The 18555-nt window shown below is 35.6% G+C and overlaps 1 protein-coding gene across 2 annotated transcripts in view; it reads left to right on the forward strand.

Moving 5' to 3' along the window:
• Positions 1–18555, forward strand: part of ATAD2 (ATPase family AAA domain containing 2) — an 82296-nt gene that overhangs the window by 35217 nt on the left and 28524 nt on the right. Inside the window, exons 14-19 of one of the 2 annotated variants that reach the window (XM_043982182.1) lie at positions 2198–2357; positions 4613–4703; positions 5262–5576; positions 6378–6510; positions 7011–7197; positions 7909–8094. In XM_043982182.1, the coding sequence (XP_043838117.1) occupies positions 2198–2357; positions 4613–4703; positions 5262–5576; positions 6378–6510; positions 7011–7197; positions 7909–8094 (1072 nt within the window). The remainder of the gene's footprint in view (positions 1–2197; positions 2358–4612; positions 4704–5261; positions 5577–6377; positions 6511–7010; positions 7198–7908; positions 8095–18555) is intronic. The other variant, XM_043982191.1, reaches the window with a different exon arrangement.

The raw sequence follows: 18555 nt of genomic DNA on the forward strand, positions 1-18555 counted from the left end.
ATTCTGAACTGAAACAGCAATACAAAGAGCATTTACATATAAAGAACAAAACACAGAAGATTCTGCATGAAACTGTGAATCTTTTTTATATTACTTTAAAAAATATACACATTCACAATAAATCCTACTCATTGCTTTTCAGAATCCTTGCTTGTCTAATCCCTTCTGAATTACCTTCTGTTCTTTTCTTTGCATTTTAAAAAATACTACAATGGCCTTTTTTTGGCATCAGTCTTCCTACTCCTCCTGTTCCTCCCAATTAAAAATTGAGAAAATGAAAGAAAGAAAAGCCTTGCAATAAAAAAGCATAGTCAAGCAAAACAAACCCACAGTGTGGTCATGTCCAAAAATATGTCTCTTTCTACACTTTGTTGTCCATCACATTTCTGTCAGGAGGGAGGTAACAATATGCTTCATCACAGCTCCACTGGAGACACAGTTGGTCATTGTACCAACTAGAGTTCTTGAATCTTTTAAAGTTGTTTTTTTTTCTTACGATATTGTTCTTATAGAAATTTTTCTTCTGATCTTACTTCAGTTTATATTACCCAGAATTGTATGAAATCCTCTCTTTGGTCATTTCTTAAACACAATGACATATTCATATGTAAAAACCAGTTTTTTCATCCATTGTTCCATTGTGTTAAGTAGCAATCTTAAGGAACCTTCTTTTATTTCTTTTTCTTTTTTTATTTCTTTTCTTTTCCCATTTTAATTCCTCCAGGACAGGGTTTTGTTTTGCCTCTGACTATTCTTTACCTTAGTATTATCCTCTACTTTAACACTTCCCCACCCCTTCCTCCATGTTTGTATTATTATTATCCAGTTACATCAAAAAAGTAAGTTCCACCCCTTTCTGTCTCATTTCTATACTTAGTGTATTCCTCTTTTTTCCATGTCTTTTCTTTCCATTTAAAACCTCAGAACAGTCATTTCTCCCACAGAACTTGTTTTTCTTATTACGGTTTGAAAGCATTAATAATCATTTCATCTCTACCTATTCAAATGTTAGCACTGCATCATCACACAGCTCCTTGCAGTTGCTTATATAAAATTTCCTTTCTAAGTTTCTGTGGACTCTTTTGTATTTCAAAGTTCCTACTCAGCTTTGGGGTTTTCATCAAATACACTTGAAAATCAAATATTACTTCCAATAAAGGTCTATTTTAACCTTTACTCTCTGTAGGATCATACCCAGCTTAGCTGGGTAAGTTCTTGGTTGTAAGTCTTTTGCCTTTTGCAATATTGTATTCCAAGATCTCTCATTTATAGTACAAGTTTCCAAGTCTTAGGTGATCCTTAATGTAGTTACTAGGTACTTGAACTGCTTTCTAGATGTTTATATATATATTTTTTAACTTTAACATGACAGCTCAGTATTGTGTCTTTCACATTTCTGAGACTTTAACTTGTGGGGTTCCTTTCACAAGATGAGTAGATTCTTACTACCTTTATACATTGCCATCTGGTCCCAATGAGAAGTTTTCATTATGATTTCTGTAAGTCTAATGTCCAGGCTTTTTAAAATTATCATTTTCAGAGTCCAGAGATTCTTAAGTTTTTTTGTTTTGGGGGGGTGGGGGTGAGGCAATGAGGGTTAAGTGACTTGCCCAGGGTCACACAGCTAGTATGTGTCTCGTGTCTGAGGCTGGATTTGAACCCAGGTCTTCCTGAATCCAAGGCCAGTGCTTTATCCACTATGCCACTTAGCTGCCCCCTTTAAGTTCTTTTTTGACTTGTTTTTCTGAACATTTTAAGTGGTTTGACAGCTATCACATAGCTACTAATTGGCAGAGCTAGAACCTGATCCCAGGGTTCCTTCCTGCCAGTCAAGTGTTCTTTAATTATCCTAGTTATTTATAGTTGTATCTTTGTTCTTAATAACATTGTTGGTTCTTTTTATGACTTGATTGAGATCATGATCTGGGTCAGGAATTTTATTTCTGTCCTGTTGAGGGGGGGGGAATTTGTTCAATAAATGCTTTTTGGCCAAAAATAAATTCGTTTATGTTTTCTTAATTCAGTTAAAATTGTTTCTTTTTTTTCTAAATGTAATTGTTTCTTTATAGAATTTGCTTTTTAAGGAAAAGAAAGCTTGTTAGATGAAGTTGTATGAAATTTATATAACTTTAGCTAGACTACTTTTACTGAACCAAAGTTTTGTCTCTTCCCTTTTTTTTCTTTGTTTTTTTTTTAGTTCCATTGTATCGACCTTACTAGCACTTATGGATGGATTGGATAGTAGGGGAGAAATTGTTGTTATTGGAGCTACCAATAGACTGGATTCTATAGATCCTGCTTTACGAAGACCTGGCCGATTTGACAGAGAATTCCTTTTTAGCTTACCAGATAAAGATGTAAGGACTAAATATTAATTTCATTTCACTTTAGTAAATCTTTTGCAATACAACATTCATTTCTAGCATCCAGACAGATCCCCACCTCCCAAATATGCACATGCACAAATGCCCACATACAATACATGTCTGGAAAACAGTGGGTTTTTTAATTTAGCATTTTATTTTCCCCTAATGACATGTAAAAATAATTTTTAACATCCATTTTTAAAACTGTTCCCCCTGGGGGCAGCTAGGTGGCGCAGTGGATAAAGCACTGGCCCTGGATTCAGGAGTACCTGAGTTCAAATCTGACCTCAGACACTTGACACTTACTAGCTGTGTGACCCTGGGCAAGTCACTTAACTTCCCATCGCCCCACCAAAAAAAACCCCAAACTGATCCCCCCATTTGAGAAGGCAAGAAATTCAACATAAGTTATACATGTGTAGTCACGGAAAACAGTGATTCTCGGCCTCAGACACCTGACACTTACTAGCTCGGTGACCTTGGGCAAGTCACTTTAACCCTCATTTCCCCAGAAAAAAAAAAACAACAATTATTCTAACTAGTAGTACATGATTTTCCATATAATATAGAGTGTAACAATTTTCGTACTAGTTTGGAAGTTCAAGTTAAGAGCAAGACAGTGAGAGACAGCATGGTGTGGTGTCAGAGTACTATTTTAGGAGTCAAGAAAGACCTAGGCTCTGATATGTGTTATCCTAGCTTTGTGACCGTATTGTCATTTAATTTCTCAGAACTCCAGGCAATTTATATGTTAACATATGACTTACTGATCTCCCTTTGTAGAAGGAGTTTCCAAACTGGAAGTTATACATATATGAAACCATACATCTGTATATCCCTTCCAGTCCACTGAAGAAAACAAAAAGCCCAGCTTTTTAGGGAAACTGATAATTGAGGACTTGAGAGGGTGGGAAATTGTGAGAAATTAAATAGGAAGTTGATATAAAGTAGCAAGTGAAAACAAGAATGCAGCTAATAGACTGAGAAAGAAGGAAAAAGTTGAGGAACCAGCTAATAATGAATTCAGTGGAATTGAAGCAGAAGAGAGGTAGGAAGACATAAAGTTGTTGTCAGAGAGAATTTCAGAGTGATGTCATTTCATTCTGGGTGAAGTTAAGGGGTAGTCATATCATTGGAGAGCTGAAATGATGTTGGATATAGAGGTTGCTGAATTTAAAGAACTTAAGAGTTGGGTTATGAATGTGAGTATGAGTTTTGCCCAAAATGATGACTAGGGATATTGAATTGTTGAAACAGGTCCTGAAGTCATTTTAAAAAAAGAAAAAGGCATGAGAATATCCTTAAGGTCAATAGATATTAATAACTGGGAGAAAATTATATAATTGAATTAATTAAAATTTGCTAGAGGAAAGTGGGAAACACTGTTTTCAGTATTCTTATTTATAAAACAGAGGTTTAAACTTAATTCTCCTTACCTGCAAAATCCTATGACTCTATGAATTGTAATCCTTTCTTTCTCTCTTTCTCTTTCTTTCTTTCAAGTTTGGATTAGGCCATGTTCATGCCTTTAGTCATTTAATGGCTATTTCATGAACATAGTCACCAAACCCAGCAAACCATTTTGAAATACATATGTATTGCCTGGGGATAAAGCAAATACATTACTCTTGAATAAATGATTTAATAATTAATGCACTCCTAGAAATAATTTAATAATGTTACTTCATCTTTGTACTTTGACAGCTAGCATATTAGTATCATCAATACTGTTTAAATATGAATATTAGTTTGTTTTTTTGTTTTTGTTTTTTTTAGTGAGGCAATTGGGGTTAAGTGACTTGCCCAGGGTCACGCAGCTAGTAAGTGTTAAGTGTCTGAGGCCGGATTTGAACTCAGGTACTCCTGACTCCAGGGCCAGTGCTCTATCCACTGCGCCACCTAGCTGCCCCTGAATATTAGTTTCTTAAGCTCTAGTAGATTGTTAAATTTATCCTAAATATATATATAAAAGATAGGAAAGTGTGAATTAGTAAAAAAAATCATACCTTTAGAAATTAAGCATTAAAATATAGAGGAGGCCTGTGTGATAACAATACTTACAAAATATTAATTACAAGTAGTACTTAAAGTCTCTCTTTCTCGCCTTAATTTAATTTCTTCACTTTAACCTTCAAGTTAACATTTTTTGATTAAAGAATCTATTCTAAAAAAGTCTAGCATTCAAAAGGGCTTTGGGAAACTGATATTGTTCTTTTAAATTTTTTAAAGAGTGGTTTTATTTATAGGCTCGAAAAGAAATTCTAAAGATACATACAAGAGATTGGAATCCCAAGCCATTGGATATATTTCTTGAAGAACTTGCAGAAAAATGTGTTGGTAAACATTTTTTTAAGGAGTACTACAATACTTAATAGAATGTACAGTTGGGTTTTTTGATTTGGGTTTTTTTTGTTTCTTTTAAAACCTTAAACTTATTGGGGGAATTGAAGATTTATTTGTTTTTTTAATTTGCCTTTAGTTTTTGCCATTTCCCTCTTGCCCAAAACATTGATAGAATATAGTAAAAAATAGTGAATTTTTATGTAAGATTTGTGAGAGGACAACCTTAGATGATTTTTTTTACTTTATTCTTTTTCTTGCCAACATTGGCTCTCCTATTTCGCTGTGTGTGTGTGTGCGCATGCGAGAGAGAGAGAGAGAGAGAGAGAATTTGAATAATAAGTCTGAGCTACTTTGTTGGACTTTACTTATCTCATTTGTAAAATGAAAGGGTTGATTTAGTTCTTTTTGATACTAAATCAAAATCTCTTACAATTGTCTCTAGACCTTTCATCTGGAAGAATTGGACAGTCCCTTTTTTTTTGCTTATTAGTGCAGTATTATTGAACTGTCTTAAACTCTTTATTCTCTTTTCATGATAACTCTTTTTAATAGGATACTGTGGTGCAGATATTAAGTCCATATGTTCTGAAGCTGCTCTTTGTGCTCTACGTAGACGTTATCCTCAGATATATACAAGTAGCGAGAAACTACAGTTGGATCTCTCATCGATTAATATCTCAGCTAAGGATTTTCTAGTAGCTATGCAAAAGATAATACCAGCCTCTCAAAGGGCTGTGACATCACCGGGACAGGCACTGTCTACTATTGTGAAACCTCTCCTTGAAAACACTGTTTGTAAGATCTTAGGGGCCATACAAAGAGTGTTTCCACATGCAGAACTTGGAACAAATAAAGGACCAAAGTCAGGTATAAAGTCTTAAATGAACAAGTGTCATATTTGAATTTGAAGGATCTTAAGTTCATGTCATATGAGGATTGGTTGAAAGAAATGGTTATGCTTAGTCTAGAGAAGACTCGAGACATAATAGATATTGGATTTATAAGAGGTATCCTCTGGAGGAAGGATTAGACTTATATTTGGCTATAGAAGATAATGGGAGGAAGTTTACAAAGAAGTAAATTAAGGGTTCATGTTAAGAAAAACTTCCTAAGAAAATAAAATGGCATGTCTTGAGAGATAGTAGGTTTCCCTTAATTTTAGGTCTTCAAACAAAGGCTGGGTGACCACTTATAATGTGGTTATTTTAGAAATTTATTTTGGGTATAGGTTAAACTAAGTGGCCATTGAAATCCATTCCTTTCAACCTCTTTTAAAATGATGTTTGTAAACATAACTTTTTTTTATAGAATATAATTTTTATACCTAAAAGTGATAGATTTAAATTTTGTGATATATTTTTATAAAATTAGGGTTTTTTCCTTGAAAAATTCCTGTAATCTTCCTATTTCTCATGCCTCCACTCAATTTGCAAACTGCAGTGCAGTCTAAATCTGAACTTAGCAAGCTAGCCATCAGGCTGAACAGTTTGTTGTCTGCCTGGAGCTAAGAATGCTTTTTAGATTTTTTTAATATAATACATTTTATTTTAAAAATTAAGTCATTCTTAACTCTCACTGAAACCTGATTTAAATAGTTGTCTGCTTTACCATCGATTGAAATTTACCCAGTGAAGTCACTAAAATGGGATAATATATTTTGTTTTGTAGATGTCCCTGGGCCTCTACTAGAAAGTGATTTAGCATATAGTGATGATGAAGTTCTCTCAGTATACGAAAATGGGCTTTCTCAGAAAGCCTTCAGTAAAACAAAAGAAAATGTTAATTTCCTTCATCTCAATAGGTATGTGGTTTTGTGTGTGTGTGTTAAAGATACTTATTCTGAGAATCAATTGAAGTTAATTGAAAAGAGAATCTTTGGTACCTGACTCAAATACCTAATAAGTTAAATGGGAAAGCAGTCTTAAGGACATCTCATACATTTTAAACATAAACATTTCCATTCATAGCTATGTTTGAACGGATTCACCTGTATTTTGTGTGCTTATACAAATTTGTATATCATCTGTCATAGATACTTCATATTACTTTTTAGCCTCTGTTAGGAAGTGCATTCAGCTATGGTAAAGTTGTCAATATTTATACAGTAACATATAGTACTGTTAAAAACTGTGCCAAAGAAATTGGGAAGAAGAATAGCATAGCAGTAATATTTAAGGTGGTCTTTAGTTAAACCTTTGAATTATAAGTGTTCAAACATTGTTAATTGGGAATGGGGTTATTGTTTTAGAACATGTACTGAAGGACTTTTTTAAAAATGGAATACATTCACTGTCGTTTTAGAAATGCTTATCACCAGCCTATATCTTTTCGACCAAGAATCTTGATAGTAGGAGAGCCAGGATTTGGGCAGAGTTCTCATTTGGCACCTGCTGTGATTCATGCTTTGGAAAAGTTTACAGTATATACCTTGGACCTTCCTGTTCTTTTTGGAGTCAGTACCACATCACCTGAGGAAACATGTGCCCAGGTAGTTCAGTGTTAACAAAAAAAATGAGTGTTGTGTTTAAAGTAGTCTCTTGCAGAAAAAATTTACAACATTATAGTCTTTGATATAGTGGGCAGCTAGGCAGTACAGTGAATAGATTGTTGGACTTGGAGTTAGGAAGACCTGAATTCTAATACTGGCTGAGATGCTTATTAATAGCTATGTTACTCTAGGCAAGTTACTTATCTTTCAGCCTCAGTTTCCTCATTTGTAATAAGGAGATAATAATAGCACTTCCCTCACATGGTTATGATAAAGATGAAATGAAATAAGTTCTTTGCAAAACATAAAGTATTCTATAGATGTTAGCTATAATTACTATTATACTAATGAATAGATTTTGTTCTTTGTAATTTTCATCTTTGATCTGAGTTTTAAAAGGAAAAAAGCTATTACAGCTAACCTTGATTTATTGTAGAAGAACTTTTACAACTAATTGAATACAAAGTCTTTAATGGGAATATTTTTTCTTTAAAATTTCTTTAAAATTTCCTATCAAATTCATTATTCACTTGAACTTATTATTATTATTATTATTATTATTATTCACAGAACTTATGGTTGCATGGGAATATATTGGAAGAAACTTCTTTAAAAGTAAAGATTTTGTAGTTCGTGGATTTTTCTGAAAGGTTAAACATACTTTAAATATGTTCCTTTTCTAACTAGAAATGATAATTTTTCTCCTATTAGGTGATCCGTGAAGCCAAGAGAACAGCCCCAAGTATAGTGTATGTTCCTCATATCCACTTGTGGTGGGAGACAGTTGGATTAACACTTAAAGCTACTTTTACCACATTGTTACAGAATATTCCCTCATTTGCTCCAGTTTTACTGCTTGCTACTTCAGATGTACAACATACTACTCTTCCAGAAGAGGTACTTTTTTTTTAATTTGTCTTCAGACTAATTTTTATTAAGTACAAGATAAATACAAAAGGGTCTTGAGTCTGGACATGTTTTTTTTCCTTTGATCCTGCCAGTATTGTCTTAGAGGTTAAGTTGTGAATTTTATGGCCCTGTCTTATAAATGATACTATATTATAATTAAATTCTCCTTTCATGGGTTACAAAAATGACTTACCTACCTTAGATTGAATTCTAATGTTGTAATGCAATTCTAGGCTAGTACTTTCCTATTTTTTTGCCTATCTTGCAGTCCTTCCCTTTTGGCAACTTGTTCTGTTCATCCATACCTATCAATATCTATTTCCTTCCATGTAACTCAAGATCCATAGACTGTATAATTCAGGGGAGAATCAAGGTATTAAGTGTCCAAAACAACATGGCTTGGAAATTAGGCACCTCTTCCAAATTTTAATTTCTTTTTTTCAACAAGCATTTACTTTCTCTCCCCCACCTCTCAGAACCCCTGGACCAATTTACAGTTCTACCAGCAGTATGTGAATGTGCCTATATCCCCACAGCAGTTCTAACATTTCTCATTTTCTTTTTTTGTCACCTTCAGTGATGCTTAAATTTGCATTTCTCTAATTACTGGTGGTTTGGAGCATTGGGGTTTTTTTATGAGTCTTGATAGATTTAATAACTTGGAGAAATCCTTATTCATATTTATCAATTGAAGACATTATATTAAATTCAAGAAAAACTTGTCAGTTTCCTAGGTGCAAAAGATGTTAATGACTATAGGTAGAAAAATCATTTCTGCCCTACTCCTGCTTACAGTTTGACAAGAAGTATAAACCCTATGCATCAGAAGATGACTTGATAGTATTAGTATTAGACTGGGGGCTACAAGACCAGTAGTAAAAGTCCATTGTAATTAATAGGACTAGTGTTAACATGTATGGAATACTGTGGTGTTATAGATATTGTAGAGGTAGCTTAGCAGCTGTTTAGATATGGGATCAGTTGGGTAGTCATCAAGTATTTATTACATGCCTCCTCTGTCAGGTGCTGTGCTAAGCATTAAGGATACAAAGAAAATAGTCCCCGCTGTCAAAGAGTTCACAGTCTAATGAGATAACAACTGTACAAACAAGGTATAGATGAGATAAATGAAGATACTCAACAGAGGGAAGGCACTGGCATTAACAAAGATCTGCAAGGACTTCTTGTAGAGGGTAGGATTTTAGTTTGGACTTGAAGGAAGCTAGGAAGGACAGGAGATGTAGAAAAGGAGGGAGAGAATTCTAGGTTTATAAGGAGATGGAATATTTTCTGTGGGGAGCAGCAAGGAGACCAGTGACACTGAATGACAGAATATGGGGATGGTGGGAGGGTAACGAAACTGGCTAGAAAGATAGGAAGGTCCTAGATTGTTGAGGACCTTAAAAACCAAGTAGGAATTTATATTTGATTCTGGAGTATAATATGGAGAGTCACGAGAAAATGTTCAAAAGAGTTGGATATGAATGAAATTTTGGGCCTGGGTCTTGCAATAATGATGGTGTGCTTCAACAGAAATGGAGGGAGAGGCACATGTTGCAGGAAGATCAAAAAATCATAGGTTTTAGGCTAGAAAGGATTGACATGAGGCATGTAGAGAAGTGATTTGCCACAATCATACAGATAGTAGCAAGGACTGGATTTGAACTCATACACTCTGATTTTAATTTATATCCTGTACTCTTTTCGTTATAGTAAAATAAGTTTTATTTTGACTATGTTCCCATTTGAGAAAGAAGGGAGAAAGGAAGAAACAACCACAGAAGTAAAAGGAGAACAAGGAGAGAGATTGGTGTTGTTGAAGTAAAAGAAGAGGCAGATATTCTGCCCTTATGACAAGTTTTATAGATAGGACAAAGCTGAGTCTAATAATTTCCATTTTAAGAGATGGGTTTCCATATAGGAGATTACGCCAGATAGATTGGATTATAAGTGAGTGATGAGAAAGTGAAGCCATTGAGTATAGATTATTCCTTTGTAGTTCAGCACAAGAGAGAGAAGGGAAAATAGCTTCAGAAGGTGGTGGGAACAAAATAATTTTTTAAAGATGGTGACATCCTGAACATGGATGAACTAGATGCCTTCTCTTTGAGGAAAAATGTATCATTAGAGAGGATCTGATAATTAAACTAAGGATGGAGAGATCAATTGAGCAGAGCTGAGGAACTAGAAGGTGAGAGAATCAAAAGTACAGGGACATTAATCATATGTTGTCCCTCAGGTACAGTTTTGAGCTATTTAAACAACCTTATTCTGATCCTTTAAGCCATTCAAGATTAAAATTACTCTAAGATTTTTGAGAAACCCTGTATATAGAGACAACAGCCAAAAGATATTTTTAAAGTGGGGAGAGAACAGTGATATAATGGTAAAGAGAACCAAACTTTTCTGAACAGAATGCCATAAAAATTGAAATGTGCCAGAAAGAATGTGAAATCGGTGGAACAACAAGAAATATCAAACTAAAACCAAAAAATTGTGGGGTGGGGAAAAAGAAAAATATAAAGGATAGATTATCAAAAACAATTGGTCTGGAAAACAGATCATGAAGAAATAATATAAGAATTATTAGGCTATCTAAATTCTACAATCAGAAAAAGTCTTGAATGCTGTAGTTCAAGAAATTATAAATGACAACTATCCAGAACTCTTTTAAGAACCAAAGACCAAAGTAAAAATAGAAAGAATTTAATGGTAACTTCCAGAAAGAAACTGCAAAATGTAAACTCCCAGGAATATCCCAGAGAACTTCTAGGTCAAAGAAAAAATTGATACAAGCAGCCAAAAAGGAGTTCAAGTAGGAAGGAGCTACAATAAGGATTACACGAGGCTTAAAAGCTGCCATTCTCAAGTAACAGAACTCAGAATATAAAGGTTTACAGCTAGAGATAACCTGTCCAGTAAAACTGAATATAATCCTGGAGTGTGGGGTGGGGAGAGGAATGGATCTTTAATAGAATAGAGGTTTTTCCAAGCTCTCCTAATGAAAAGGCCAGAACTGAATAGTTTCTTGGAAATGGAAATGTAGGCTCCAAGAGAAACACTGGGTATGAGGGTGAGTGATCTGTTTAATTGGAAGTTAGTATATAGAAATGAGTGTTAATATGGGGATAAGAAACATGTCTTCTCAGAAACCTAGTATCTTTAAGGGTCATAGAGAAAGGTAAAAATGACAGAAGGCCTGTGGGTGGTTTCATTCTGTTTTAATGATCTTAGGAGAATACAAAAATAGGTGGAAGGGGTATGAAAGGAAAAATCACTGCTTAATAGAGGTGCCTGAGATGATGAGTATGTAGTCTTAGAAAAAAAGTGTGAGGTGAAGAACATCCCATGAAGCTCACTTTCATCTGAATAGGACAAAGGAAAATTGAACATAATTACTCAGAGAAATAGATAAAATTCAAAAGGGAAAATAGAGGGGACAGAGAGAAAGGCTCTAAGGGGGGGAGGGGAGGAAAGGGAATAATCAAAAAAACAAACTCAAATATTTGAAGAGGGAACATGAAGGGAGGATTAATGTAAGGGAAGAATGTATAAAAACTTGGTATCATTTGCCAGGTAGGACAAAAGACATAATAGCACATTTTTAAGGTTATAAGGATCAGCCACAGTCCCTCTCTTCTGCCACCTTATTTGTAAATAGGGAGCAAAGAAGAGAAAGTACAAGAAGACAAGAGGGAGGGAAATACACAGTCATAACTGAGTGGATTGAACTCACCCATAAAATAAAAGGAGAGCAGAATGGATTGATTAGAAAGTTGAATCAGTAATAGGTTGGTTTTATTAAAAGAAGTTTTTGATTGTTTCTGTTTTTTACATTATCATAGTTATCCCAGATATCCTTCTCCCTCCCAGAGAGCCATCTCATATAACAAATGGTAATTTTTATGGAGGGGGAAAAATCAACATAACTGAATAATACATTGAAAAACTCCTAAAATTCACAATTTATAACACCAGTGGATCTCTCACTTCCATGAAAGAATGAATTGGGGTATCCTCTCATATCTCCAAGTCCTGTTGGATCTTTATAATTTTTAAATTAAATTTACTTTTGATTTTTTTTTGGTGTGTATTGTTCTTTCCATTTACATTATGGTTGTTGTATATATTATTTTCTTGGTTCTGCTTACTTCACTTTGCGTAAGTTCATACAAATTTTTCCATGCTTTTCTGTAGTCATCATCACACATCATTTCTTGTACCACAGCAGTATTCCAAGTACCACTGTTTGCTGACCATTCCCCAGTCGATGGGCATATACTTAGTTTCCAATTCTTTGCTATCATAAAGTGTTGCTATAAATGTTTTAAGATATATGGGGACTTTCATGTTGGTGACTTTCTTGTTGGTGGCTTCCTTTGGCATAAATCCAGTAATGCAGTCTTTGATTAAAAAGTTGTGGACATTTTAGTCACTTTATTTGCATAATTCCAAAGTGTTTGAATATCTCTCAGCTCCACCAACAAGGTATTTGTGTGCCTATCATTCCATAACCCCTTCAGCCCTGTTGCCATTTTTGCCAATTTTGAGGGTATGAAATGAAACTTCAGGGTTATAACACTTTCAGTGTAGTTTATTGCTGTACAGTGGTGTTGCTCTGAATTAAAATTATTGGCTCACACTGCCAAAACGGAATGGTGAAAACATCACCATCTACCTTTTTAAAAAAGTATTACATTGAGGGGTGGCTAGTTAGCACAGTGGATAAAGCACCGGCCCTGGATTCAGGAGTACCTGAGTTCAAATCCGGCCTCGGACACTTGACACTTACTAGCTGTGTGACCCTGGGCAAGTCACTTAACCCCCATTGCCCCGCAAAAAAAAAAAAAAGTTGTGGAGATTAGGGGGCAGCTAGGTGGTGCAGTGGATAGAGCACCGGCCCTGGAGTCAGGAGGACCTGAGTTCAAATCCGACCTCAGACACTTAACACTTACTAGCTGTGTGACCCTGGGCAAGTCACTTAACCCCAATTGCCTCACTAAAAAAAAAAAAAAAGGTATTACATTGTATTGCCTTGATAGGATAGGACTACTGTTGATATTATGGGGGGGGGGTTGTTTTTTTGTTTTGTTTTTTGCGGGACAATGGGGGTTACATGACTTGCCCAGGGTCACACAGCTAGTAAGTGTCAAGTGTCTGAGGTCGGATTTGAACTCAGGTACTCCTGAATCCAGGGCTGGTGCTTTATCCATTGCGCCACCTAGCTGCCCCATTGGGGTTTTTTTTATTTGGGGGGGGGGGGGCTTTGGTGAGGCAATTGGAGTAAAGTGACTTGCCCAGGGTCACACAGCCAGTAAGTGTTAATTGTCTGAGGCCAGATTTGAACTCAGGTCCGCCTGACCCCAGGGCCGGTGCTCTATCCACTGCACCACCTCCTAGCTGCCCCCTAAAAGGTTACTTTTTTTAAGTGTTGGGGTGGGGGTCAGGAGAGACCTGAGCAAGTAGATTAAGAAAAATTAGAGATTATCAAGAGAGGGAATCACTGAAGGGGGGGGCACATTTTCAGAGGTGATAGAATTGAGCAAAAATAAAAAGTAAAATAAAGCCTTGGTAAGAATAAGAACCACCCCTTCTTCAGAAACAGGAACAGAGGTGGAGAGAATGGGAGATAACTTAGCAGGTGTTTGCATTGTGGAATGAGGAAGAATTGTTAGTTCATACCAGATGGCCTTTTATTTCCTCAGTACTAAGTTTTAAGTAGTCCTCTACTAAGAAGCAGCATAGGAAGCTTGAGAGAAGATTTGGAACTATTGTTGTTATGGGAAGCTTAATCAAGAATTTGTTAGGAAAGAATAAAAGGATTGTCTTGCAACAACAAAAACTTAAATGAAATTAAATATATTCATAGTGGATCCAGTCAGCATGATTGTATGCCTTCTTTGGTGATATTCAGCAGCTCTTGAGTAATAGTTGATTAAGTAGATGGTGTGAGGATAACCCAGGGTTGGAATTTGGCAAGACGAGAGTCAGATCAGACAAGGGGACAAGTAATTCATAGGGGGGGAAAGGTATGTAGTTGGAATGGAATCCTACAGTCAAAAGTGAAAAAGGGGAAAAGTGAGGTTTAATTGTGGTGATGAATTGTGCTGTTCAGTCATTTTTCAGTTGTGTCTGACTTTTTGTGACCTCATTTGGGGTTTTCTTGGCAAAGACCCTGGAGTGGTTTGCTATTTCCTTCTCTAGCTCATTTTACAGATAAGAAAACTGAGGCAAATGAGGTTGTGCCCAGGGTCACCCAACTAGTAAGTGTCTAAGGCCATGTTTGAACTTAAGTAGAAGAGTCTTCCTGACTACAGACTTGGCACTCTCCACTCTGCCACCTAGCTGAAGAAATTAGAAGAACCATAATCAGTGAAGTAACTATGGGCCATGATTTAGTATGTTTTTAGAGTGAGTGAGCCATAGGGAAAAATAGAATTGTTAGTAGAAGTAGGAATTTCAGCATTCTGAATCAGAGGTAGAACCTTGATGTGTGTGTAAGATGAAGTTTATGAGCATTATCATTACAATATATAACTGAGTACAATCAAAGTAACATGAGTAGAGTGTGGAAATTGAAATTATTATGACCAGGACTTTTTTTTTTTTTTTTAAGGGGGCTGTGTGAAGTGACTCACCCAGGGTCACACAGCTAGTAAGTGTCAAGTGTCTGAGGCTGGATTTGAACTCAGGTCCTCCTGAATCCAGGGCCAGTGCTTTATCCACTGCGCCACCTAGCTGCCCCCACTTTTTTCTTTCTTTCTTTCTTCTTTCTTTCTTTCTTTCTTTCTTTCTTTCTTTCTTTCTTTCTTTGATCAAGATTTTTGAAAACGAATACTTTTAAGTGCCTAATTTAATATGGCATGGCACAGTAGTTATAGTGACTGCCATCTATGAACTCTGTGTAAGGCACTAAGAAGTAGACACAGGTACAAGTCATTAAGACTAAGAATAAAAGCATTGTACCAAAAAGAAATGAATATTAAGTTATATTTAACAAATGTGGATTATATGTATATGTATTTTAGAAGTGAGATGCAAGGTTAAAAACATAATTGGATTCCCTCTGTAATTGAGATGAAAAGACATTCTTTTTTTTTTTCTTCTTGGGGGGAACGGGGCAATGAGGGTTAAGTGACTTGCCCAGGGTCACACAACTAGCACGTGTCTGAGGTTGGATTTGAACTCAGGTCCTCCTGACTCCAGGGTCGGTGCTTTATCCACTGTGTCACGTAGCTGCCCCAAGACATTCTTTTCTTCTTCTTCTTTTTTTTTTTTTTAAGTGAGGCAATTGGGGTTAAGTGACTTACCCAGGGTCACACAGCTAGTAAGTGTCAAGGGTCTGAGGCTGGATTTGAACTCAGGTACTCCTGACTCCAGGGCCAGTGCTCTATCCACTGCACCACCTAGCTGCCCCAAGACATTCTTTTCTAATGGGTATTGTAAAGCTTTATGGGAAAAGTGAGATTTTGGGATTTGTTTCCACAAACCATATTCAAATGCATCTTCTTTACTTTATAATTGTACCATAATCATTTCAAAATCAAAAACCTTTGGGGCGGCTAGGTGGTGCAGTGGATAGAGCGCTGGCCCTGGATTCAGGAGTACCTGAGTTCAAATCTGACCTCAGACACTTAACACTTACTAGCTGTGTGACCCTGGGCAAGTCACTTAACCCCAATTGCCTCACTAAAAAACAAAAAAACAAAAACAAAAAAATCAAAAACCTTTAACTCAATCATGTAGATTAAAAGTTCTTTTTGTATGTACTACATTGATGATTTAGTAGTGACCATCAGTAGCTTGGTGAAATTGTATAAGGCCTTGTCCTTGCTTTATGAAACATTAAGTATTTAAGTTCCTTTTTTCTATTTCCTAGCATTTGAACCCTTTACTGCTCGTTAGTACCAAGAGTATAAGGTGGGAAATGAAATGAGATAAAATTCAAATCATTAATTTTCTTTTTAACATTTTGGTAAGAGTGTTGGTGGGAAACATATTGAAAGTTAATGATTGGGGGCAGCTAGGTGGCACAGTGGATAAAGCACTAGCCCTGGATTCAGGAGGACCTGAGTTCAAAGCCAGCCTCAGACACTTGACACTTACTAGCTGTGTGACCCTGGGCAAGTCACTTAACCCCAATTGCCTCACTAAAAAAAAAAGAAGAAGAAGAAAAGAATGTCTTGGGGCAGCTACGTGACACAGTGGATAAAGCACCGGCCCTGGAGTCAGGAGGACCCTCACTTAACCTTCATTGCCCTGCGCGCAAAAAAAAAAATTAATGATTAAATTAGCAAATTGTATTATTTCACTTAGGTGTGATAACCAAATGATTGAGAATCCAGGGAACTTCTGTCATAAGATTATTAGTCTGCCCTAATTTTTTTCAGGCTCTAATCCCATGGGTTTATGCTAATTCTTACAATTTGTGTTAGGGCTTCAAAAAAACTTTTATTTTTAAGACAGCTGGTAATAAAATGTCAGTGCTGAATTAATTTTTTTAGTTCATTAGGAGACTACTGATCTAATCATATGAATGAAAATTTACTTTTTCCATCTCAAAGAAAATAGGGCCTCGCATTTACATAATGTTTTAAGATTTTCAAAGCACTTTACATATATTCTCATTTGATCACCATATGACATTAATTAGATTTTATATTCTTTGATTCAGTGGATAACTATATAATAACTTGTAGCTTAATACTAGCAAAGCATCTATTTTTAAAAGCTTCATTACATGTTGATATAAAACTTAATTTTTCTTTCTAAGAAAAAATAAACCTCCTGTTACAAATATGTACAATCAAGCAAAACAAATGTCTCATTCTGTACGTGAATCTTTTACCTCTATCAAGAGGTGGTTAGCATATTTCATCAATAGGTCTCTGGCATTGTGCTTAGTCATTGTGCTGACCAATATTCCTAAATCTTTCAAAGTTGTTTGACTTACAATATCGTCTTTATACAAATTTTTCATTTGCTCACTTCATTCTGTATCAAATCATACCATTTTTCTCAGGTTTCTCTGAAACTATCCCATTATCAATTCTTATAACATGATAGTATTCCTATCAGATTATGCACATACTGTAACTTGTGTATAGTCATTCCGCAATTGATAAGTACCCTCTGTTTCCAATTTTTTTGCCACCACAAGAACTATAAATATTTTCTTTTACTTGAGATGAATACCTCCCTTAATCTATCCTTAAACTATACCCTTTTTCCCTCTTTCCCTCCTATTTTCCTGTTGAGTGAAATACATTCCTGTATCTATCTCTGTGAGTGTGTATATTCTTTCCTCCTTTGACAAGTTTAGACAAATGAGATTCAAGGGTCAACCATTCCCTCTCCCCTTCCTCCTCACTTGAATAGACTTCTAGTTGCATACCCCAATATGTGAAATAATTTTTCCTACCTTTCCTCTCCTTTTCTCCCCTAATATCTTCCTTTCCTCACCCCTTTCCATTCTTCCTTTAAGATTGAGACAAAACAGAACTAGTTTTAGCCCTTCTTTTTTGTTGTTTTTTGTTTTTTTTCTGCGGGGCAATGGGGGTTAAGTGACTTGCCCAGGGTCACACAGCTAGTTAGTGTCAAGTGTCTGAGGCTGGATTTGAACTCAGGTACTCCTGAATCCAGGGCCGGTGCTTTATCCACTGCGACACCTAGCCGCCCCCAGTTTTAGCCCTTTTAATGTAAACTACCTCTATGATGCCTAATGATAATATGGCTCAAAGTGAACACATGGATTATTTCCCAGTATTAGCATATAATAAATTTACCCTTATTTTAGCCTCTTACGATTATTCATGTTTACCTTTTTTAGTTCTCTTGATTCTTATGTTGGCACTTTGAATTTTCCGCATAGCTGCAATCTTAGAAATTTATGTTTGATTATATTCAGTTTTGCATCATAAGTTATTTTTGGTTGTAAGCCTATATCTTTTGCCTTCTGAAATGCCATACTACATGCTCTCCTTTCCTTTAAAATGGTAGCTGCCAGATCATGTGTAATTTTGATTATGGCTCATAGGTACTTGAAGTCTTTTCTTTCTGCCTGCCCGTAGTATTTCTTCTTTGACTGGAAACTAGATTTTGCCTAAAATATTCTGGGGGTTTTCATTTTGAAGTTTCTTATAGTAAGCTTCTATTTTTACTTTGCTCTCTGGTTTTAAGAGGTTTGTCCGGTTTTATGATTTCTTGGAATATATCTGGGCTCTTTTTCTTTCTTTTTTTTAATCATAGCTTTTAGGTAGTCCAGTGAGCCATAAACTTTGTTGCCTTGATCTGTTTTCCAGGTCACTTGTTTTTGATATGAAGTACTTTACATTTTCTTTGTAACAATATCAATAAATATTTGTGGAATAAGGAATAATAGGATGATTTATGTAGTTCATGCCCTAACAGAGCTTATTGTCTGGTAGGGGAAGAATGCAAAAATGCAAT

Source organism: Dromiciops gliroides, chromosome 1 (genome assembly GCF_019393635.1).
Source record: "Dromiciops gliroides isolate mDroGli1 chromosome 1, mDroGli1.pri, whole genome shotgun sequence".
Taxonomy (NCBI): Eukaryota; Metazoa; Chordata; class Mammalia; order Microbiotheria; family Microbiotheriidae; genus Dromiciops; species Dromiciops gliroides.